The sequence below is a fragment of the Electrona antarctica genome, assembly GCF_951216825.1.
Source record: "Electrona antarctica genome assembly, chromosome: 4".
NCBI lineage: Eukaryota > Metazoa > Chordata > Actinopteri > Myctophiformes > Myctophidae > Electrona > Electrona antarctica.
The window spans coordinates 17,466,659-17,490,893 of NC_136809.1; the positions used below are offsets into that span (position 1 = coordinate 17,466,659).

The window sequence follows — 24,235 nt, forward strand, 5'->3', positions numbered from 1 at the left end:
TTCCAGAGATGTTCACTGCCTTTCTCATCCAATTAAAGTAGAAACCAGATTCAAATATTTCAAATAGCCCGAGGCCCGGCCCGATTAATTAGCATACATTTTACACTTTATAAGCTATAAAGTGTTGATGTGACACAGCATTTCAGACATTCTAAATCTAAGCCAAAGGAATACCAGACAACTCGTCCCTTTACCAACTTGCCCCCGCAAAATGTGTTAATGTAGTTAACAGTTAATTTAGTATTTCCCTCCCTACATACATAAAATATTTTCACTCTGAGTATACTTTTCTGTTGACTCCATCTGACTCTTGTCATCGTCTCGGCCATCTTCTCTGCCACTACACAAGTAAAAGTCTAGTAGTCAAATTGTATTACTTCAGTTAACGTCAACATACAGTATAGCCTACTTAAAGTACCAACGGTAAGGTCATTTATACAAATATTTTGACGCGCTGAGAGCTTGTAGATCGGCTATTTTTCAATAGCTAAAGTATAGGAGTGAAATGCTAGTGGTCGTGGAGTATAGAAGTAAAGGTATTGAACATTGGAAATATACCAGTAAAACCATTGTACTTAAGTACAGTATACTTGGTTAGATGTAGGCTACAGTACTTTACACCACTGCTGTGTTCTTTAACATTACAGCTGACACCCCTGATGTCAGTGTGTTAATGAAAACTATAGGGATTAGGGAGGTGTTCATTCTCTAGGTCTGCTGCCTGTACCTTTGACTACAGTTTAGAGAGGAATAACCAAAGTGGTAAAATATCACCAGCTAGAGCAGACCATCTAATAAATACATATTTCATGTGTGTGTGTGTGTGGTATGTGTGTGTGTGTGTGTGTGTGTGTGTGTGTGTGTGTGTGTGTGTGTGTGTGTGTGTGTGTGTGTGTGTGTGTGTGTGTGTGTGCGTGCGTGCGTGCGTGCGTGTGTGCGTGCGTGCGTGCGTGCGTGCGTGCGTGCGTGCGTGCGTGCGTGCGTGCTTCCTTAATGTTAACGAAGTCCACACCCACAACACCAGAGGGAGTACAACGAACCATGTACAACCCAGATTCGGCACAAACAAGGGACTAAATTATTTTCGCTCCTATGCCACCAAAATGTGGAACGCCCTACCAACAGTCATTAAGACATGCAAATCCCTTGACTCTTTCAAAACCGCTCTCAAAGGGCACCTACGGACGGCTGCAATTCGAAACTGGCCCCCGTAAAATCTGAATCCCCCCCCACCGCCCACCCCCTTTTCCCCTCACTGTATATGTTTGGTAACAAGACAACTCACCCTTTTTGCCCATCCAAGTGAGTTGTCCGGACATCTCACCCCGAACGTCCGGACAACTCACGGACGTTTCGGGGGTGAGATGTCTTCACTTTCGGCCACTTTCGGGGTGAGTTGTCTTCACTTTCGGGATGAGTTGTCTGACTGAATATGTAGCCTTTGAGCTCTTTTATATACTGAATATTGCACAAGAATACTTTACTGAATATTTCACAAGAATATAACGCATGCTGCGTGTGTGTGTGTGTGTGTGTGTGTGTGTGTGTGTGTGTGTGTGTGTGTGTGTGTGTGTGTGTGTGTGTGTGTGTGTGTGTGTGTGTGTGTGTGTGTGTGTGTTTGTGAAACTTCTGAAGAAATGTGTAAAACTGTGTTGGCAAATTGGCCATAAATATGTTAATATTACCTGAACCCCCTCCTAATTTGTTTACTCCAGATGGCTGAATGGTTATAAGGTCACTTGTCATTTCTCACATGCTAATGTATAACTAGCAGTAGCCATCATCATCGTTGTTGGGGGGGGGCGGGGGTCAATATTGCTTTGCTATTCATAAATTCAGTCAGTATAAGTAGGCCTATTAGAACTGTGATTGATTGATCATGCGTGCGTTGGGAGTGCAGTCTTAATTAGCAACTTTGTACAGCCGTGAGACTCTGCCTTTGAAGCACAAACATTATCCACAAACGACAACTCACCGGGGTGAGTTGTCCGGACTTTCGGGGTGAGCTGTCCGTCCTTTCTCGCCCAACTCGCCCCAACGGAAAGTACAGACAACTCACCCCGCCATGTCAGAAAGTGAAGACAACTCACCGGGGTGAGATGTCCAGTATTCATATGTTTCTTTTCCCTTTTTACCTCCTTTATGATGAATTCCTGTTCTGTTCTTTGACTATATAGAAGTGTCTATTTGTACGTCTCTAAATGTTTTGATGAATTGAACAAGGTGGACCCTCTTGTAAACAAGTGTAATGCTTAATTGGGTCGTCCAGTTGAGTTTGTGCTTGAAATGTACTGTAATTCTGCAAACTGTTAATAAACCAAAAAGGTGTAGGCTGAAGCCTTAGCTTATTGTGCCCACTGCCTACCCTAAGCAAAGCAAACAACAGAAAAAAACAAACAAAGAAAGACAGGATGAAACAGTTAACAGGAACAAGACAGAACAGAAAAGAAAACAAAAACTAAAAAACTAAACAAAGAAAACAAGAAACAAAACAAAACATCATATCAATGTTCTATTATGTATCTACTATTTTTTTCACCGAATACGTATACTCAAGTAAAAAGTAACTAAAAATAAGTTTTGAGGTCACTGTTACGAAGGCTTTCACTTAGAGCTATAGGTTATGGGGATAACCTAGTCCCATATATGGAGACAACGGCGATATCCAGCGCTGACATCATATTAATGTAGAAACTCCAAAGATGGATATACACAGTGCACATCATAAAAGGCGGATCCCAGCTTCTAGACCTCAGATGTCAACCAACGCACACGGTATCTCCAACGATCTCAAATCCCCAGTCTACTGGACCCAAGCAAGACACAAGATACAGAACATAGTAGCCTACACAAGACCGAAGACTGAAGACTCAAGATCACCTCAACACGAGTAGTCAGCCTACGTTTTCCACACTGATGTGTAAGAAATCTATGATAAGCCTATAAGGCCTTGGTTATCTTGTTTCTTTAATAGGCTATATATATATTTAATCCCATGATTTTGCAACCCATTTTTTCACCCAGTGTCAATTATCTAATGTTATCCTGGGCACTACACTTCCTCTGCCAACCTGGGGGGGGGGGGGGGGGGGGGGGGACTGACCTCATCCTTCTATGCATGAGGAGTCCAAGCTGCTTCTTTTCACCTGACAGAGGGGGATTTCCCCGGCCGGACGTAGCACGTGGAAGGAACACGTTATTCCGACCTTTTCCCCTCCATCAGGCGCCCCGGCTGGCCAGGGGGAGGTAGTTTTAGAGACCATGATTACGGCATGTTTTTTGTGAGGGTGCCGGAGAACATGCAGGTTATCTCGTTTCTAAGGGCAACGGTTCCAAACGGGAAGTTCACGAGAGTGACGTACGCAAGCCACACACGTGATGATTATTTCCGGTTGTTACATAATAACTGGTGATCTATCGAATGCTGTGGCACCAAGCAGCTCGTTTTTATGCAATTGCCGTTTGTGGTTGGGTCTGAGTTGGTCCATTGATTGATCATGACAATCCATTTAACATTAACATTTTACTTAATTATATTTTGATCATTTTGGAGAGAAAAAACAAACATTGAGTCACCGAATTGTACAGGTCACCAGTGTTGGTGTACCATTGGGTACGGAGTTGGGTGTTTACACAGAAACACGCTACATGTCGCGTTTTATTAGTCCAATAATGTAACTATATCTGCTCATCTATCATCGATCAGCTTTATAATCCATAAATACATAATTCGTAATGAACTGCAAACGTGAAGAATTAATTCATATTTTTGCACGGGAATTCATGTAGCCTATCTTCAGTTTATTCACTAGCGTTGGCAGGTGAGTGACATTCATTCAATAATAATGCACTTATTGTCAATGTTGTTGTTTACTGCGGTGGCGCTCGCCCACAAGAACTAGAGTGGCAGATTCTAGATTTGTTCCTATGTCGGCGTGGTCGAGCATCCCAATATTAGCCTCAATAATAAGGTTTTATATTGTTATTGCAACATATATTGTTGATGGCAGATTGATGCGTTGACAACAGTGTAGCTACAGCACACAACATAATAAACAACCCTTTCTTTCTATTATAAACTACTACTTTATTTAGGCTACTCTGAATCCGATCAGCCTTGTGGATATCATATGACAGGTTGAACTTTACACTGTTGATATAATTTACCTGAAAGGGTAATACAAGGAACAAAATGGACCCTTTTATTGTCGTGCGTGCGTGCGTGTGTGCGTGCGTGTTGGGAGGGGGGATATTATCAATGAAATCACACACTACAGTATATTTATACCATTATGCAGGATACATACATCAAAATATTTGTACTCATTATTTCCATTTTATCTGGTGTATACTGTGAGCATAGGTTCATTACATGTAGGCTATGTTATTATTTTGATAGTAGTTGTTTTTTTAGAGTTTAGACGGATGCTAGGTTCTGTCATCCTATAGTTTACTGAGACTATATGAAACTATATCTTTACTTTACTTTACTGAGACACTTCACCGTCTCTCTGCATTCTAACTTAGAATGCAGAGAGACGGTGAAGTGTCTCAGTAAACTATATGATCTTAGAATGCAGAGACAGTGTAGTGTCTCAGTAAACTATAGGATCACTTAGAATTTCTAAGTGATCCTATAGTTAATGAGATAGTGTCTCTCTGCATTCTACAGTATATGATCCTATAGTTTACTGAGACACTACAATGTCTCTCTGCATTCTACAGTATATGATCCTATAGTTTACTGAGACACTACACTGTCTCTCTGCATTCTACAGTATGTGATCTTATAGTTTACTGAGGCACTACACTGTCTCTGCATTCTACAGTATATGATCTTATAGTTTACTGAGACACTACACTGTCTCTCTGCATTCTACAGTATATGATCTTATAGTTTACTGAGGCACTACACTGTCTCTTTGCATTCTACAGTATGTGATCCTATAGTTTACTGAGACACTACAATGTCTCTCTGCATTCTACAGTATATGATCCTATAGTTTACTGAGACACTACACTGTCTCTCTGCATTCTACAGTATGTGATCTTATAGTTTACTGAGGCACTACACTGTCTCTCTGCATTCTACAGTATATGATCTTATAGTTTACTGAGACACTACACTGTCTCTCTGCATTCTACAGTATATGATCTTATAGTTTACTGAGGCACTACACTGTCTCTTTGCATTCTACAGTATGTGATCCTATAGTTTTCTGAGACACTACACTGTCTCTCTGCCTTCTACAGTATATGATCCTATAGTTTACTGGGACACTACACTGTCTCTTTGCATTCTACAGTATATGATCCTATAGTTTACTGAGACACTACACTGTCTCTCTGCATTCTACAGTATATGATCCTATAGTTTACTGAGACACTACACTGTCTCTTTGCATTCTACAGTATGTGATCTTATAGTTTACTGAGGCACTACACTGTCTCTTTGTATTCTACAGTATGTGATCTTATAGTTTACTGAGACACTACACTGTCTCTCTGCATTCTACAGTATGTGATCTTATAGTTTACTGAGACACTACACTGTCTCTCTGTATTGTATTCTATGTGATCCTAGTTTACTGACACACACAGTCTGTCTCTCTGCATTCTATGCATGCGTGTGTTATGTCTACGCTCTGTTATGATGTTATAGTCTGGTCCGGCTCAGATTGGTTTTGGAGATGTCTCAAGTCCAAATGTTATAATCTGGTCCTCATCCGGTCCTGAGACATTATAGTTTTGGGGATGTCTCCATGTCTAAATGTTATAATCTGGTCCTCAGATATGGTTTTGAGGATGTCTCCACTCCAGTCTAAATGTTATAATCAGTTCCTTGTCATAGTTTTGGGGATGTCTCTAGTCTAAATGTTATAATCTTGTCCTCAGACATGGTTTTGGGGATGTCTCCGGCGGCGGTGTGCCAGGTCTTCACTCTAGTGTCCATGTGCACGTCCATCGCGGACCCCAACTGGATCGAAGTCTCGTACAGCAACAGCAGTCAGCCTGGTGGTGGAGACAAACGTATCATCTATGGAGTGGCTTTCACCATGCGCGCCCCCCAGAACCTCACCGACACAGGTGGCACATCGCCTTATAATGAACTCCTTATAATGAACTCCAAACAAAATAACAAAAACTATAATTGAAAAATAGACTTAAAATAACCAATATCTAAGTGTATTGTGCGTTTAAAAAAGGATTGTGGTGGATTCTACCGATGACAGACAAGTGAAGTCTCCATGTTCACTATTTTAATTAAGTACAGGTTACAACATGCACACAAGTGTGAAACCAACATGTGGTTTCTGGGTGCTTGCTTATACCCTCCCTATCAGGCAGACAAAGTGATTTTGTATTCTTACTTACCACTTACAAGGTGTTTCAATAGAGCATCCTGCCTTGATCGTCAGCAGTCCTAATATGTCTAGTCTGTCCTCTCATCTCTATTTGAATCACAGACCTTTAGACCGTTATTGGCTGGCCATTGTGACATGTCCAGATATCATATTTATCATCATGTTTCATTACTCTTAATATAGCATTTCAATGAGACAGTAATGAAACAATATCCTGTGCATCTGTCTATTTAGTCAAATACATACAAAATGTACAATAGGAAACTTGCATATTACTGCATAGTATAGAAATTCCACAACAGTATCTAAAACTAACTAAAATCATTGAAGAAATGTTCTTGTTATGAGTGTTGGATAGTGTCCAAAAACAGTGAAAATGGCAGATCTTCAAGCTCACAGCACATCGTTGTTGTGAGCTTGTCGGTAATGTATTCTTCCAAGCTTTTTGAATCTTGCCCCATATAACAATATAAAAAAGGTGGTCCATCATTGGATTTCAAAGTGTGGTTCGGGGACCCCCAGGGGTCTTTGAGGATTTGACCCGGAAGAGGATCTGTTCACTTCTGAGTTTACCAGGAAGTGGTCATAGAGACCCCAAACTCTACCTAACCCCCTATTTATGGTTCCGAGGATTTTTTTAATTTAGTTTTCATCAGGGGAAATGAAATGCAAACTTTTTTCTTTGTTATCTAGCCTCTTATAAGAAACATTAACCCGAGGAAGGTCTATACCAGGGGTTTTCAACACTTTTCATTTCAAGCTCCATCATTTATCAGGCATTTGAGCCACGTACCACCATTTGATGAGATTTAGCCTCTCAGATCCAAGTCTTGATTTTGTCCACAATTCCATGCTGTATTGATGTGGTACGATAGGAGAGATAACAGGCAAACGTTGATCAAAATAACATTTATTCTACATTATTGAAGTGTGTAGACTTCTTGTAAATTAAGTAACTCTTGAGAGTGTAAAATGAAACGTAAGGGTCCATTTGGTTTCATTTTACACTCTCTGGTTGCCAACTCTCTATCATTTAGCTGGGGACCACCTGGAACCCCCTCAAGGACCACTGGTTGAAAACCACTGGTCTTCTACAGTTACACGACCGAAACATTGTTGCTCTTAATAAACTTCACTTCAAAGTGGCAGTGTGAAGGTATAATCTGTCTGTCTGTCTGTCTGTCTGTCTGTCTGTCTGTCTGTCTGTCTGTCTGTCTGTCTGTCTGTCTGTCTGTCTGTCTGTCTGTCTGTCTGTCTGTCTGTCTGTCTGTCTCAGCTCCTCTAGGCGGGTTGAATGGGTGGGGCATGTGGCTCCTGTACGCGCTGGCGGCTCTCTGCTACATCACCGTCCTGTTTAGCTCCTCCTCCCTGCTGATGGACTTCCTGGGCGGGTCCTCCTCCCGGCCACGCCTACTGGGGACGCTCTACGTCTTCACAGGTAAGGAAACCCCTCCCTCCATCTGACCACCTACATCACTGCTAGGGTTGGGATCTCACATTGAAGAACCAGGAATCGGTTCCATCACTTTTTGTAACCATTTCTGGAACCGGTTTATCACACTGTCAGAGCTGGTATGTGGACTTGTCAACATGTCATCATTTATTTCTTACCTTTCCAACGAACACCGTCTATTGGAAAGTGATGACTTGAAAGGCCAGCTGTGCCAGGGGTTGTGTAATCTAGAGGAAGGTGAAGAGTGTGTCTGAAGGTTGAGAGATTGGTGTGTTCTCTCCTGGCCCAGACCAGCGCTTTATAGCTTCTGCATTGGACTTGTTTACTTGTTGTGTGTTGTTGCATTTCACAACAGCTATACTGTCTTGTATGTCACAACCATTGTGATACCGAACCGATCATATGTTGTAACACAGGATATGTGGACACACACAAGGCCTTATCTCCATGGACACAGACCTGACAGACATTCCATGTCCTCTGTCAATGGGCATCATGGGCGGTGGCCTCAGGGGGGCTGGCAAATCTTTGTGATAGGAATTTAGAATAGCTTAAGTTAGTTTAGATGTTTTTATTATCCACAAGGGAAAATCGTTTAGCTCGGGTCAACGCATATATATATATATATATATATATATATATATATATATATATTATATATATATTATATATATAAAATACATAAGAATAAAAGTTATTTTGGTTTGGCTTCCTTCAGACAATGCAGCAGCATAGACAATAACAACAGTAGAATCACACCCGTGTGAAGTGAGGGGCGCTCTTATAATCGTACATCATCATGACGTAACATAGACACTGTGTATTTGCTCAGACACTATGACGTAAAATGTTCCATTCATTGTCAAGGGGAATTTAATGTTTGTGTAGGATAAAGTATGTGAACATATACTAAAAGCTGGATAGCGCCCTCCAAAAAAGTAAGGGAGAGAGTGCAAAGAAGGGCAAGGAGGGGGGGAATCACACTCGTGTGAACTTAAGTGAGGGGCGCTCTTATCATCATACATCACATTCTGTGCTCAGCCAATCAAATCATCACAAATCTGCTCTCACTTTTATCTTCACTATATACTTTGCTCAGCCAATCAATTCATCGCCATGGGGTGATCAGCTAATCATCAGCCAATGTTTGTGTTCACACAAACACAAAGCTGGGCATAAAAAAGAAGATATGTGCATATAGTCTAGTCCTATTGTATATAACATCATCAAATCAAATGTACATGTGCAAATACTTCTTGGTATATTGTGTATACCAGCAGTATTTTTCTTTCTTATTTTTTTTCCCAGTGGCTGCTACCTACCTTAGTGCAAACAGCTTGTCACAGTGTATTCTATCTATGTGCAATAGATTATTTATGTTCAACTTCACAGTGTATTCTATGTACATCCTTTTGCTTACCACCTGGAACCCAAGGACCGCTGGTTGAGAACCACTGTACTAAGCCTCTAACGCTGTCTATCTCCTCTGCCCTGGCCATGCAGCGGCTGTCATCGTGTCTGTACTGGCCGTGTGTGTGGCCTGCCTGTACGTCATCCGTCACAACCTCCACCAGGGGGCATCAGTGAGGCACTGGGGGTCACTGTCAACTATAGGTAGGCCTGTTACAATTATTGTCTCCACCAGGCCGAAGGCATGGGGAGAGAGTATGTTTTGCACTCCGTCCGTGTGTGTGTGTGTGTGTCCGTCCTTCCGTCCGTCTGTTACCAGCTAATCTCCGGCACCGTTAACCCGGTCGATGCCAAACTTTGCACACACACTCCCTGGATGCCAACGATGAACCTCTGCCCCACATTTTCCAGAACGGCCTGTTATAGTGCCACCATGAGGCAGCTTTTCACATTTTTTACCTAAAACTGCACCGATCTGCGTGAAACGTTGCATGCACACTCCCTAGAGGCCAAGGACAAGCCTTTGACCTGCATTTTCCGCATCTGCCTTTTATAGCGCCACCAGGAGGCCGACTTTTGGAAAACACATTTTTTTATATTACTCCTCCAGATTCTGTCCAAGAATCTCACAAATCGTTACACAGTATCTCTATGGTCATGTGCTCAAGTCGGATCTGTCCGATATTTCATATTCCATCCTAATTGGCTATAATTGGCTTTCACAGTTTGCAAGATTGCCCCGTTTTGAACAAAAGCCTCAAATCATGAACGCAGCGTGCAATTCCCGTGAAATCTTTCACACATTTTCTTACTAGGCTGAGGAATATATCCCACCCTTTTCACATTGGCCTGTTATAGCGCCACCAACAGGTTGATTTTTGCAAAACACATTTTTGGAACAAAAATGAAGAAATGGCACCCTTTTCACATTGGCCTAATATAGCGCCACCAGGAGGCCACAACCTGACCTGCCCTGGTGGAGACCTGTGCCCCGAGGGCCACTTTTTCTAGTTATATTTGCAGTTATTTGAGATAATCACAGTTATTTTGCAGAAGCGTTTCCATGTTGAAACATCTTCATGTGCTTTCGAATATTTTCCCAAATTAGCGGGAAATAGCACATAGAGCTTGCGTATCGGCTATTTCCACTAAGACCCCACGCTGTAGAGGGCTGAACCATCTCAAACACTCGCCACTCTATAATCCTAAAATGTCCCTTATGGTCCTGACAGCGACGGGAGCGGTTCCGTTGGTTCCGGCGGTGCGGATCAGCCCGGGGGACAGTTTCTGGATCTGCTTCACGGGGCTGCTCTTCTCCTGCCTGGCCGTGGTCATTCACGTCACCCCCTCCTCCTCCTCCGCCTCGGACCCGGGACACCAGGAGGACACGGAGCCCCTTGTCATCCATGGGGAGGAAGGAGGAGGACCGGGGGACACTTGAGGGATGTACGTGTCACTCTGAATGAGTCTCTGGGAGGAGCACTTCACCAGGGTCGAGATCCAGAGGGACCTGGGGGAGCCGGATCCGTACGTGACTGACTGAGGAACCAGGAATCGCGTTCCATCACATTTTCTGACCGTTTCCGGAGCCAGGTTTTTATCAAGCTGGTTCAATTCAATTCAATAGCCTTTATTGTCTCCGAGGAGAAATTTGTCTTGGGCACCAAGAGACAGCGTTATACATTACATACATACATACTGTACACACACAGTTCATAGTACAAAAAAATACAGTTCATAGTACATTAAATAATGATCCTACCTACACTGTGCAAATATATCAAGGTTCAAGTATTGCAGTATTGCACTCTCCCAGTAGTTAGTTATCTGTTATTGAGTGCTTTGATTGAAAGTGGAACAAAAGAGAATTTATATCTGTTTAGCTTGCAAAATGGTGATCTGTACCGTCTGCCAGATGGCATCAACTCATATTCCTTATGGAGGATGTGGTTCGGGTCTCGGGTGATTTTGAGGCCCTGCTTCCTCACTGTACTCTCAAATATCTCTTGAAGAGAACATGGGGGCTGCATGCCTATGATTTTCCCAGCCCTCTTGACTAGGTTTTGAAGTTAGGATTTGAGTTTGAGTTTGGTTCAGGTCTGCTGTACAATTAAGTCCAATGCCAGTGGTTCTCTGACTTCATTACTTGACTAATTTCAAGAACCACCAATAACTACTAATGTACTAATGTAACCAAATATGTGTACACACTCATAGTTCTGGGGTTCTGTCCTTGACATGAAAAAGTTTGAGCACCACTTATCAGTGGTGCTCACAACGTGTCACAATGCGACGCGTTGTTGTGAGCTTGTAGATCTGCTTTTTTTTAAACATTTTTTTGTACTTTACGTATACTTTGTATTATATGTATTATATTGTGGTACGGTATTGCTACTTTTACTTAAGAAAAATATCTCCTGCAACAGTGTTTTGATTCATGCATATGCATGGCTTTAACTTTCTGTTTGTACAGTGTTGTTGTTGACCGAGTTGTCTCACAGGTCTGAGGTTAATTGTACAAATTATTACAGGAACAAAATTGCACATTTGTTTGTTCCATGTTTCAATGGAACCTCTTAAAAAAAATCAGTTAACAAATTTGTTTTCATGTCAAGGACCCCAGAATGAATGTATTTGGCCGAAGAAGACCCCATTCTGAAAATGATTTGTGCCAGGGACCTCCATACAAGATTTGTGTTAAGATGTTTAGAGAATATCCACAACTTTTCACATTTTCTCAAGATATTTTAACTGATTGTGGTGCTATATTAACTCATATTGTTGGGGACCCCCTCATGGACCACTACTGAGAACCACTACGTTTGATGAAGTGAGTGTCTGTCTTTCTTTTATTAATGTTGCACTGATACGGTCAACCATGTGGTCGATGATTTTATTAATTAATTTGTTTTCTTCTATGTACGGTATTTAGTATTTATTATTATTTTCATGGTCTGCTGGTGGACATAACATGAAGCTTGTGGAGTTATCTTTCTGTTTAGTCGCACCTTCAGAAACAGTTGGTTGTCTCCAGTGTCTAAAATATGTTTTTGGCAAAATGTTTTTTGACTTGTCGTTTACTTTTATGAATATGGTTAAGCATTGTTAACCCCATTTCTAAATAGGCTATACACGTCTGCACGTTTAATAGTGTGTCTGCACGTGCACATGCACACAAATGCGCCGCGTGCATGTGCGCGTGCACATGTCTTATGGGGCGTCCCCCCACTTCTAAAAGTACCACTACAACACTGGTTCTCTCTATTACTTCAGGATGATTCAACACCTCGGTGTTGCCTCTGTGTTTAACAAGAAATAACACACCGCTGAATTCAGCGATTGACCAATCAGAATCAAGCATTCAACCAAGCTCTGTAATACATTGTCATTGTAGGGCAGACAACTTGAATGTCCAAATCCGTTATACTTAAAACCCACACACACTTAACCACTTTAAACATGCACTAGAAGCTTGCTTTGTGAGACGGTAGATCAGCAAAAAAAAGGCATTATTTTATGAAAAAAAGAATGAAGATGGTAACAGTGAAGATACTGTATATTCACACTGTCATATTTTACATTATGACATGCGATTTAAAGTAGTAGTAGTGCTATACTGCAAAACATTCAATACATTTAAAATGGACTCACTGGAGTCATTGAATGCCAGTACCTGTGTTTTATTTGTTTTCAGTCATAATAAATCAAATTAATGTTGCATGTAACATTCAGCTGGTAGACTTAAGAATGTAAAAACAACTAAAAGGTGAGTAATATCTTCTAAATTAATTATTGGTGTTTTAATACAAAGTTTATTTTTCTGTCATGGATATTTATATTGTGTTACAGGTTCATGGATATCTGCTAATGACACATCTGTATTGATTGAAAGCAAGAAGCAGATTCAGTAACAGTAAATTAAGCATATAATATGGAATAAAGAAATTCCACCAACTGCCTGCAATGTTGTTTTGTGTTGTATTATGTTTTTTGAGTGGTGCAACCACTCAGCAGGAACAGCAATGTCCGTCCGTCCCTTAGAGTATGTCCTCTATGAGTGGGGCAAAAGTGGCGCTGTTGTGCCAGAAACGGAGAGAGCGAGATAGTGTTGCACTGTTGCCTGCTAATTACACACAGAGAGAGAGAGGCAGGGGGAGAGGGGAGTTGCACCACTCAGTTCACACGGGTGTGATTTTTTAAAATATTTCATTAGTGTGGTGATTTGTGGTGGACATTTTTGCCACACATACAAAATGAAGATGGATGGATGGACATACAAAACGAGTGGACAATACTATTACCAGAAACACATAAAGACCTAGCCCTGAATTACCATAACAGTAACAGGTCTGTAACTAGAGAAAAGGTCCTCCATGTAATTGTGAAGTCCAGAAAAATAACAAAATAGGTTTGGTTTGGGATTTTTCCTGAGTATATGTTTGAGACCCTTACTCATTATAACAGATATCCATTTTAGAATCATTTAGCTTAAATTAGTTTGTAAACAGCTGTGTTTTTGCATTTCCTTAGACACTAATGGAGGGTGGAGACACAATTAACATATTAAGTTAGCATATAAATTGAAATAAAATGTTCACGTTCATCAGGATGTGACTTAATCTGAGGACTGCCTCACTCAAACTCAACCAAAACTGTAAAGAAAAATGAAATGCTATAGTACATAATGACTTTTAAGACCTGTTAAATACCAGAAGTGTATGCTCATGAACGCTCATGAATGCCTTGCATTGTAAGCTTGTAGATCGGCTATTTTCACAATATTTATCTAGACTGTGGAACCGAGTCAAACTAAATGTAATGTCTCCAATTCCAAGTGCTTGTCAGGGTGGGGCGTCCCCAGTTCAAATATTAACATTTTGGAGACGGCAGAGAGACATTTTGTAATTTGGCTGTATGTGGGATCTGTTCCTGTGCTCTCCGAACTGAAAATGAATAGACAAAACCATATGCTCTGACTGGACAATCATTCTTCCTGGTGGACTCATTTTTTCTATTGGGTATTTAAAGGTATTTTTCTAAAGTAGAGTAGAGTATTTCCTGCTTAAGGTAACATTTGGATATTGATCATTCTCTTAAAAGTATTCCTGTTAAAGCTAATTATTAACTTTATCATCTAAAAGGTTTAATAACCATTTTTGCCAATTGTTAGAGGCTCTCTGCCTAGATTTGTGGTGCAGAGTATTTATTTGTACTCTGAATACTTTCAAAAGTATTTTTACAGTGTTATAGTTTCAGCTCTGCTATCGAAGTAATACAGTCCTTTATATTAGTATATATGCATTAATTGTCCCTTCTGCATTTTATATGCAACAGTCCCAATGCTCAACAATATTATTTTCCATTATTAATCGTCTTGATGGGGTCTGATTTGGGAATCACGACATGCCACCTGTTATTTCTCCATAGCAGTGTGCAATAACTTAATTCACATTCAACACCTGTGAAAATAATAAATGCTTTTCTATATAAAGACAAGTTTGATTGAGCTGTCACAATGCCAAAACATTGTGCAGCAGTAGGCTGTAATAATAGTAATTTAAAACAATCTGTTGGTGGAGAAGCAAACCATGTCTATAGATCATTGTAGGATTTGCGTATCATTTTGCCTCTAGTAATTGTGATGGACTATCTTCCTAAATGAATAATCTTTGGCTACAGCCAAGAGGAAGCCTTTCATGTAAAGGCTCATGGGAAACTGGAAACAGGTGCATAGAAACTGCAGGCTTTCTATTCCTGGAAAGTTAGCAAGCTATAATAGAAGCAAAAAAAAAGACAAAACCTGCTGCTACCGATAATCTAAGTATGGCACTGGCTTCACCGTTCCTCTCTCGAGGTGCAAGGGACATGAAGTGACAGATGATCTCAGTGATGTCACATATGCATTTTATTGATGAATGACATTATATATACAGTGAGACAATTTCATTGGGACTCAGGTGTGTGTGTGTGTGTGTGTGGGTGTGGGCCGGGGGGGGGGGTCAATCTCAGTGGAGGAAAAAGTAAAGCAAGTAAAATACTGCAATATAGAATTACTATGTTACAAGTCCGGAATTCAAAATGTACTTTAGTAAAACTACAAAGGTATTGGCATTAAAATGTACTTAAAGTTCTAAAAGTAAAAGTAGTCATTATGCAGAATATTGTGCTATTTCAAGTTTTCAAATGTGTAAAAACTTGGAAATACTCAAGTAAAGTACAAATACCTCAAAATTGTACTAAGTACAGTAGCCTACTTATGTAAAGGTGCTTAGTTACTTTCCACCACTGGTGTGTGTGTGTGTGTGACACATATTGTGTCGTACCATTTTGGTACATACAGTAGCTGCGTTCATCGGTATATGTACTCAAATGTTAATGTTGATTATATGATGGTGAAACATCCTGCATTGGGTCCAAGTTAAAACATATTGCAATGTGTTTGATAATATGATTGATTGATACAGTACAGCAGTAAAGTCATCATCCTCATTTTGTTAGTCTCTCGAGACAGAATGTTGACTCACGTCAAAAGAGAGCGCTGTTTTTCCATTGTTTTGCCCATGGGTTCCCTGATTGTCATTTTGTTGTCCCTTATTGTAAGTTAGTAGTCTGGGTTCCAGCCTGATTCGGGGTGCGCACGCTTTTCCGACACACCGAAGGTCCGAAGCGCGGGGACATGCGATGCGATGCGAAAATGCAATGGTCCGGCATGCGCGGCTCCCGTGATTGCGGTTATGGTTAGGTTAGGGATTGAGGTTTCGGATCAATAGTATGTCGGAACTGTACCCCCTGATTCGCTGCGTTCCACGGATCTGAAAATGTCAGCGCAGTGACATTTTCAGATCTACGGAACGCAGCGAATCAGGCTGGAACCCAGGCTAGTGAAGTAGTGTCTACCAAATGCATGCAGTTTTAAAACAATTGAGTTTCCCTTCACGTGTGGCCCTTCACTCACTTTATCAAAGTCAATATGGCCCGCTGGAAACAAATGCTGCCCACCCATTAGTCTAGGTGTACTGCATGCTGCCCACCCATTGGTCTAGGTGTACTGCAGGTACTGAGTGATCAACGGCGGGAGAGGCAGCTGGGGCAGGAACTTCATCCTGGATCGACCAATCAAGTCTCGGATCATCAGACGACACATCTGACGGAGAGACCTGGGAGAGACTAGAGAGAGAGAGAGTTCTCATGTGTTGACACCGAACACAGAAATGCATAATGATTCTGAATAAATATGTGAATATAAATAATAATGCTGTCATGGAATCCCATCATACAGTCATATGCCAGCAGCAGTTCCTCTGTCTTGCCGCCAGGTGGTGCTAATTCCACAGCCCTGTGGTTGTCTTTGTCTCTCAGGTTGACATCAGCACCATACTCTAACAACAGAGCCACCTGCTCACTGCTGTCATGTCTAGCTGCTGCCAACAAGGGGCTCCCTCCCGCTGGGCCGTCATTCACTCTGGCTCCTACACAACAATACAATACAATACAATACAATAAACAGATTATCACCAGTGTTGGAAGAAGTACTTGTTGTTTTGATTGTTTTACTTAAACAGGTTGTTGTTGTTTTGTTAAAATAAGTTCAGGGTAGGCAAACGTTGATCAAAATAACAATTATTGTACATTTCTAAAATAGTGTGGACTTCTTGTGAATTAACTAATGCAGATGTTTAACAATATTTTAACTAACTGTTAAAGGTCTAAAATGGTTTTAGACCAATGGTTAGTTTCCAACTCTCCCATCGTTAAGCTGGGGACCACCTGGAACCCCCTCAAGGACGCATTATGACCTGCATGAGGCCGATTCTACGAATGCCTTCTAAATCAGTGATTCTGCAGACCTCTCATCTGAACATGTTTTGTGCCAGGGAACTGACACCAAGAGCAAAACCATAATTAAAAACATTCAATTTAAACCTGAGTCCCCAGTGGGCTCATCAGTGATTACACTGCGAGTTTATAGTGCTGTGGTGTCCTCAAATATTGGATACTTTTTTGGGTGAAGTAACCATTCAAAGTGGGACTCTAAACTGATTGATTGATTGATTGAGTTAGTGTGTAGTAACATGTGATACCTGTGTGTAGTAGTAATCGTGTACAGGAAGTGTGTCCGTGGAGACAGGATAGGTAGAGCGGTGAGCCCAGGTGTGATACGCTGTAGTCGGGGTCCGCCCCGTACGCCAGGAGTAACTGTACACACACACTGTGTCCTGGAAAACACACGCACGGGCACGGAACGACACGCATATGCACACACACACACACACACACACACACACACACACGGCACGCACACAGTCATTTAGCAGATGCTCTTCTCCAAAGAGGTGTGAGATCACTGTAAGTAAATGGTAAATGGTGCATTTATATAGCGCCTTTATCCAAGGCGCTTTACAGAGATTGTGCATTACATTCACCCATTCACACACACATTCATACACCGATTGCGGCGGAAGCCATGCAAGTAACCAACCAGCACATCGGGAGCAATTTGGGGTTCAGTGTCTTGCCCAAGGACACTTCGACATGTAGCCAGGAGGAGCCGGGGTTCGAACCGCTGACCCATGGATCATTGGACGACCTGCTCTACCTCCTGAGCCACAGTCGTAAGTGGCGTGGACCAGTGGTGGACGGGGGTCCGCTCATAGGTTAGATCACAGTAAGTGGCGTGGACCAGTGGTGGACGGGGGGCCGCTCATAGGTTAGTGTGGCGTTAAGGATGGGGCCAGGACCAGTGGTGGACGGGGGTCCGCTCATAGGTTAGTGTGGAGTTAAGGATGGGACCAGTGGTGGACGGGGGTCCGCTCATAGGTTAGTGTGGCGTTAAGGATGGGGCCAGTGGTGGACGGGGGTCCGCTCATAGGTTAGTGTGGAGTTAAGGATGGGACCAGTGGTGGACGGGGGTCCGCTCATAGGTTAGTGTGGCGTTAAGGATGGGGCCAGTGGTGGACGGGGGTCCGCTCATAGGTTAGTGTGGCGTTAAGGATGGGGCCAGTTGGACCAACCATCGGAATAATAATATGACAACGACGATGGAGAAAATACTCAGATTTTGTGCCAAAGACCCCTAAAATGATATGTATTTGGTGCCCCCCCCCCCCCCCCCCCATCTGAAAATGTTTTGTGCCAGGAACCCCCAGAAGAGTTGTGTTGTGTTATATTAAAAAAAAAAAATGATAATGATAATAATTACACTTCAAGATAAAAAAAAAGAATAGCTATGTACACGCTTGCAGTCCTGCCAGTGTAAATGCAGCATTACGCTGTGTTCACACTACACTACAAATCACTACACTACAAATCCATGCTACAAATAGGCCTATGCTATGTAGCTTTGTATCTTTTGTAGCTGCTAGTGTGCACGCAGCATTATACCCACAGAAGGTGTCCCTAAATGGGGATAAATATGAACAGGCTATACTAAGCTGACAGGTTAAGAACACAACGAGAGCCAGGAGAAGGTGACAGCTGCACAGACCAGGGCCTTCTATAGGACCTTCTAGTCAGGTCACAATTAGCACTTTGGGTGTGTGGGATTTGCTGACAATGCATGTAGAGTAGAGTTCTCAATGGGCCTGAAAATGAAGGCCCAGCCCGGCCTGACTAATTAGCATACATTTTCGCCCCGGCCCGAAAACGCCGGCTCGGTCGGGTTTGGGCTGAATTTGAGAACTCGAGTTTAGAGTGAGTAGCCTACAACAAGGATGAACATGAGGAAAACAAATACACATTTGACAGTCTATGAATCTTGATACCACACTACGTGCGTGCGTGCGTGCGTGCGTGCGTGCGTGCGTGCGTGCGTGCGTACCTCTCTTGCAGGCTTCGTGCAATGCGGAGGGCAGGTGTGTGTGTGTGGTGTGCGTGTGCGCTCCATTCTGCAGTAACACCTCCATGGAGGCCTCACTGCCTGACGAGCTGCAGTTAAACAGCGGAGTGACCCCGTCAATGGTGGCAGCGTTGACCTTTGAACACACACACACACACGTCACACACACACACACACACACACACACACACACACACACACGTTTGTTACATTCAACAACGTGTCTTGTCGATCTTATGGTGCACGACACTAGCGCACAGCTGAGTGTAAATCAGGCATAACTATCACTGAATCCCTAAACCAAACCTCTAAACGTCTAATCTTATCTATGTTTCCTTCTGTTACCTTGTTATGGGTGAGAGAACAAAGCAATACTGCCTAATAATAAAGTCATATATTACATTAGCTCCAGCATGTATAATACTAAATGATGTAATAATAAAGCAATACATTTTACACTAGCTCCAGCACGTATATAAGTACAGTATATAAGTTATAATGTAATAATATAAACATTTACATTAGCTCCAACGCGTATTAAAGCTCGGATACAGGACACGTGACCTGATAGACACGCTTCATGGAGAGGAGTCACGTAATCTATGGTGATGATGTTGGCATGGTAACCCTGCAACACAAACACAAAAACAACACAACCGTTTTAGTGGAACAGCTTCTAAAATTAAATTAAATTAGATTTTAGCTAATTATTCTAGCAATGCTTATCAGACCATGCAATAAGGGTGGCCATTTAGTTCCATTTGTACACTCTCTGAGTTATGGTGGTCTTTGCAATGAAAAAAACACTAACAACATATTATGTTGTTGTTATAATTGTACAGCAGACGTTAAGTCCACATACCAGCTCTGACTGTGATAAAAAGCCGGTTCCGGGGACCGTTCCAAAATGATGGAACCGAATCCTGATTGGTTCCTCACCGAGTGGAATAGTAAGAGTGTGGTGACACGCTTTGATCTCGCCTCAAAGCGGGTGTCTATGTGCTATAGTTCCAAACATTGTAACTATCCCATTGAGATAGAATGAGCACTTCCGCATTCCATTGTTACAATGGGAGTCAACGCTAGTGTCGCCACTCTCTTACTATTCCACTCAGGTTCCTCAATGTTGGATCAGGTTCCTCTGGTTCTTGATCCCATCAATAGTGGACATGTTGTGATCCATAGTGCGTGTGTGTGTGTGTGTGTGTGTGTGTGTGTGTGTGTGTGCCACCTGGGCTAGTAGCATGTGTGCATGCGTGCGTGCGTGTCACCTGGGCTAGTAGCGTGCGGAGGGCCAACAATCGTCCCTGGGAAGCGGCTTCGTGAAGGGGAGAGCGGTCAGCCCATGACCCTGCCACACACACACACACACACACACACACACACACACACACACACACACACACACACACACACACACACACACACACACACACACACACACACACACACACACACACACACACACACACACACACACACACACACACACACACACACACACACACACACACAATATGATTATTTGGGGGGTTCCCAGTTCAAATATTATTATCTTGGCTGGTGGTGGTTTCATTGTGAACAAGTGAGCAGGGTAAAGTACTGTATGCATTTTTTATACCCTGCCTGGCAGGTTAAAACAAAATCCACCAGAAATAGCATTTGAATGCATGAACTGCGCAAACGTAAACGAGGACAGGCAACGTCCACCCCACCCCCACCACCCCCCTTCCCCCAGACAGGTATAGGACTAGGAGTCAGGACAAAAGAGGAGTTACAAATTATTCCCGGGAGCCCAAGCCCTCTAGCCCCCACAGAGATGACGTCACTGCATACGAGTAGTACTACATACCGATGTCTCCATCTCCCCAGGGCCCATCCAGCCAGTTGTAGACATAGGTCATTTTTCAAGTCAACTTGCAGGCCTGCTTATTATGCTTGTAGCCTATAGTGTGGAATCACATTACCGGTGACTTAGCAGACAGCTGACACACAAACTAACAAGTCCTCACCACCAGCCCCGTGTCCACTGGGCTTTTTTACTCGACTGAAAATGGTTTAGGGGTTCGCGGCTCGCCTAAAACACTTCCAGGTGCTATAGGCATGTCACGATTACAAATTTAAGTTGACGATTAATTGTCACACAAATAATTGCGATTAGCGATTTAATTGTGGGGTTTTTTTTGCATTGAACATTGGAACGTTGCAATTTGTATTTCTGTTTGGGATTTTAGCCTACCTATACGTAATCACAAATTGCACGGGGCAGATATGACAAAAATCTAACTAAGAGATTCCAAAAATGCGACGCTCCCGTTATAAACAATTTAAAACATGCACTGTTCTTAGGGGAAAAAACAAACATCTTGGTGGACACGGGGCCGAACTCAGTGATTTTCAATGTTTTATGTCAAGGACCCCCAAATGAATATGTATGTGGCCATGAACCCCATCTGAAACGATTTTGTGCCAGGGACCCCTATGTTCAGCTATGTTTGTCTATAAATAGCCAATCTACAACAGGCTCACTTGCCTGTCTCCAGGTTTCATTCTGAATAGTTAGCAAACTACAATGAAACAAATGAATGTAGAAATGTTTTATGGGTTGCACTATGGTACATTATGAGTATACATCAGGGTTAGGTGTACTCTATGTGTTTGTACGAATGACCATGTTGTGTGCTTGCAGATTGGCTATTTCCACTATGAATGTTTTGTTAGCAGTGCTAACCACTCCAACATGTGACTCTGTGTGTATGGATCAGTGGTGTATCCAGGAATTACGTTTTGGGCAGGCAAGATATGTGTTAATTGTCGTCTCCCAGCGCACAATCATAGCACTAAAGGTTTTCAAAGAGATATACCTGCCAGACGAGTAGGATACAAAGGCTGAAAGGCATGCATTTACATTCCAATGGGTGATTGAGGGTCGCGCTCTACCGCAACGGCCAATCAGCTGTCCATTAATAGTTCTCAGGTCTTGTTTTTGTCCTCTTTTTTTCTCATTGTATGGATTTTGGCCAGGCCAGAAATGGATTTGGACAGGCGGCCGCCTGCCCTTGCCTTATTGTAGATACGCCTCTGGTATGGGTGTCTATTAGTCGGTAGCAGCACGGTTACTGTGGTTACTGCGTCTTGGAGCCATTGCATTTAGAGTTGCACCATTGAGGGGACAGAAAACAGCCCTGGCCACATGGTTCACGTAACTCGAAATAGTGACAAATACCACTAGATTGCAGTGCAATCCGTCACCTTCTGGTTAAAGGCTTTGTCTATTCGCCAATAGGTGTGTGTGTGTAGAAGGCCTGGCCCGATGAAGTTAACTGAGATGGCGCAACTCTCCTTCACTGGTTCTGCTGCGTCTATACATCATCATCATCATGATAAAAAAGGCACCGCTCACTTATAAAGTTACAAAATATTAAGTTATTAAAAATGTAATTTCTTTGTATATTATGGTTATTTGTCATATCTGCTCAAACCCAAAGCCAAACAGAAATATATTTTTTATTCAAATGTTCCAATGTTTAATGACAAAAACACGCTGCTTCTGTGTACCCTGTGACACCTGAGGCCGATTCTACAAATGCCTTCTAAATTAGTAGTAGTCAAACTATGTCCCCCCCCCCCGATGTAAGATGATAAGAGATGTCTTATCATCGTACATCATCATGTGATCTGATTTGCTCAGGCACTATGACGTAAAATTCTCCTTTCATTGTCAATGGCAATTTAATGTTTTTGTAAGACGAAGAACATGCACTAATAGCTGAATATATTAGGAGGCCCTCAAAAAATAAATTAAATTTTGCAGAGGTACAAGCATTTCCCCCCAGATTTGCTTTGAAAATATGGTCTATTTTCAAGTATTCATGTGTTAAAGTGATTAAAGTGTTAGTTCAGATTTTTGGACTTGGCATAGTGGACTTCATGTGACAGAGGGGTCAAAGTTGAACAAAAGTTATAGGCTACTATAGAAATAGGTCAACAATACAAATTACGCTATTTTTGTGGATTAATTTAATTTGAATGGGTGGCTCCCAGTCCAGACCCCCACCAAATGACCAGAACTACTTAATATTCACCAGACCAGAACTCCCAGCACAGGATTCAGGCAATCAATGAATACCTTTGCAACCACTACATTATGTCAAGTATTTCCTACAGCTAAGTCCAAAAATCTGAACTAACCTGATTTTGATCCTATATTAACATTTTATTTTTTGTTGCATGCGGACCCTATAGCTGGCTGAGACCCCTGCGTGCGGCTCACTTTCAGAACCAGTGAGCTAGAGAGCGCAGTCATGCACATACAAAAAAATGCTGTCTCTGGAATATAAATTATTCTATCCTGTGAGTGTATGAGCTTGTAATTTGCACCAATGTTGTATACATCAGGTTTTTTACTTGTTTTACTTTTCCATATTGGTAGTTTGGTACCGTTATTGAATCGTATGAATCATTATTATTATTATTATTATTATTATTATTATTATTATTACAAAATAAAAACTATTTGCCCCACCACCACCAGCCACCATGCCAGAAATTGGCACAAAAGTGACATCTGAACCGACCTTGGCTGGTCAGAATTCCCCAACAAGCTCTCTTCCTGTCGGGCAAGTCCTCGGACGAAGCAGCACCGGCGTCTGATCGCTGTCTCTTCCCGGACACAGTGGAGGGGACGTCGGGCATGGTGACAGCTGTCCCCCGGTTGGTGGGTGAGTGGGTTGGCTCCATGGCTCGTCAACAAAACAACCGTTGCAGGCTGCCGCACTAGGACTGTTTATTATGGTCACTTGACTTCTGCAAAACACGCTCCAAGCGACCGAAAATAGCCGAAAATAGCCGATCGGGGGGAGGGAGGAAGGGGGGGTGGACAGATCAACAAGCTCACACGCGTCGCATCCGTGACGCTTTGTGAGATTGTAGATCTGCTATTTTCCCAGCGGCGGAGTAAGAAATAGCAAGCCGTCCTCCAGCGTGGTGTTACGGGTACAATGGTGACCCATCGAGGATGACCGCCTGACCATCCTGTGGCATTTGCTGCTGCACAGCCATTAGTTTTCAGACACTCAATGAACGATTATAACGATTAACAATGATATTCGTGGCTTAAAGTAGACTATATGTTTAACCATGTTAATAAACAAATCGTGATTTAAATTTAAA

The 24,235-nt window shown here is 42.2% G+C and overlaps 2 protein-coding genes across 3 annotated transcripts; one reads left to right on the forward strand and one right to left on the reverse strand.

The window, feature by feature from the left end:
• The first annotated feature begins 3,475 nt into the window (after nucleotides 1-3,475).
• On the forward strand, nucleotides 3,476-12,289 carry LOC306921853 (uncharacterized protein). The gene is made up of 5 exons (XM_079499156.1): nucleotides 3,476-3,821; nucleotides 5,896-6,087; nucleotides 7,642-7,803; nucleotides 9,322-9,432; nucleotides 10,461-12,289. Exons 2-5 carry the CDS (start codon nucleotides 5,898-5,900, stop codon nucleotides 10,667-10,669), a joined length of 672 nt encoding a protein of 223 aa, XP_079355282.1. The 5' UTR covers nucleotides 3,476-3,821; nucleotides 5,896-5,897; the 3' UTR covers nucleotides 10,670-12,289.
• Nucleotides 12,290-15,656: 3,367 nt separating this feature from the next.
• asb5b (ankyrin repeat and SOCS box containing 5b) lies at nucleotides 15,657-23,898 on the reverse strand. 2 transcript variants are annotated; one of them, XM_079499358.1, is made up of 8 exons: nucleotides 23,641-23,692; nucleotides 20,916-21,008; nucleotides 20,335-20,414; nucleotides 19,584-19,691; nucleotides 19,046-19,199; nucleotides 17,310-17,444; nucleotides 16,506-16,697; nucleotides 15,657-16,395 (listed from the first exon to the last, which is right to left on the reverse strand). In XM_079499358.1, the coding sequence occupies exons 2-8, from the start codon at nucleotides 20,965-20,967 to the stop codon at nucleotides 16,268-16,270; spliced, it is 849 nt and encodes a 282-aa protein (XP_079355484.1). In that variant the 5' UTR covers nucleotides 20,968-21,008; nucleotides 23,641-23,692; the 3' UTR covers nucleotides 15,657-16,267. The 2 variants fall into 2 exon arrangements, with proteins under 2 accessions (XP_079355484.1, XP_079355483.1); XM_079499357.1 differs by lacking the exon at nucleotides 20,916-21,008 and having other exon boundaries at nucleotides 23,641-23,898.
• Nucleotides 23,899-24,235: the final 337 nt, after the last annotated feature.

Bases quoted from the DNA above. Each gene is read 5' to 3' on its own strand.
- LOC306921853 (XM_079499156.1), top strand. From the start codon at position 5,898: ATGGTTTTGGGGATGTCTCCGGCGGCGGTGTGCCAGGTCTTCACTCTA. The intron at 6,088-7,641 runs GTGGCACATCGC...TGTCTGTCTCAG, and splicing joins CCAGAACCTCACCGACACAG to CTCCTCTAGGCGGGTTGAAT. The intron at 7,804-9,321 runs GTAAGGAAACCC...CTGGCCATGCAG, and splicing joins GACGCTCTACGTCTTCACAG to CGGCTGTCATCGTGTCTGTA.
- asb5b (XM_079499357.1), bottom strand. From the start codon at position 23,803: ATGGAGCCAACCCACTCACCCACCAACCGGGGGACAGCTGTCACCATG. The intron at 19,692-20,334 runs GTGACACGCACG...TTTGTGTTGCAG, and splicing joins TCCGCACGCTACTAGCCCAG to GGTTACCATGCCAACATCAT. The intron at 16,396-16,505 runs GTATGATGGGAT...CTCTCTCTCTAG, and splicing joins ACTGCTGCTGGCATATGACT to TCTCTCCCAGGTCTCTCCGT.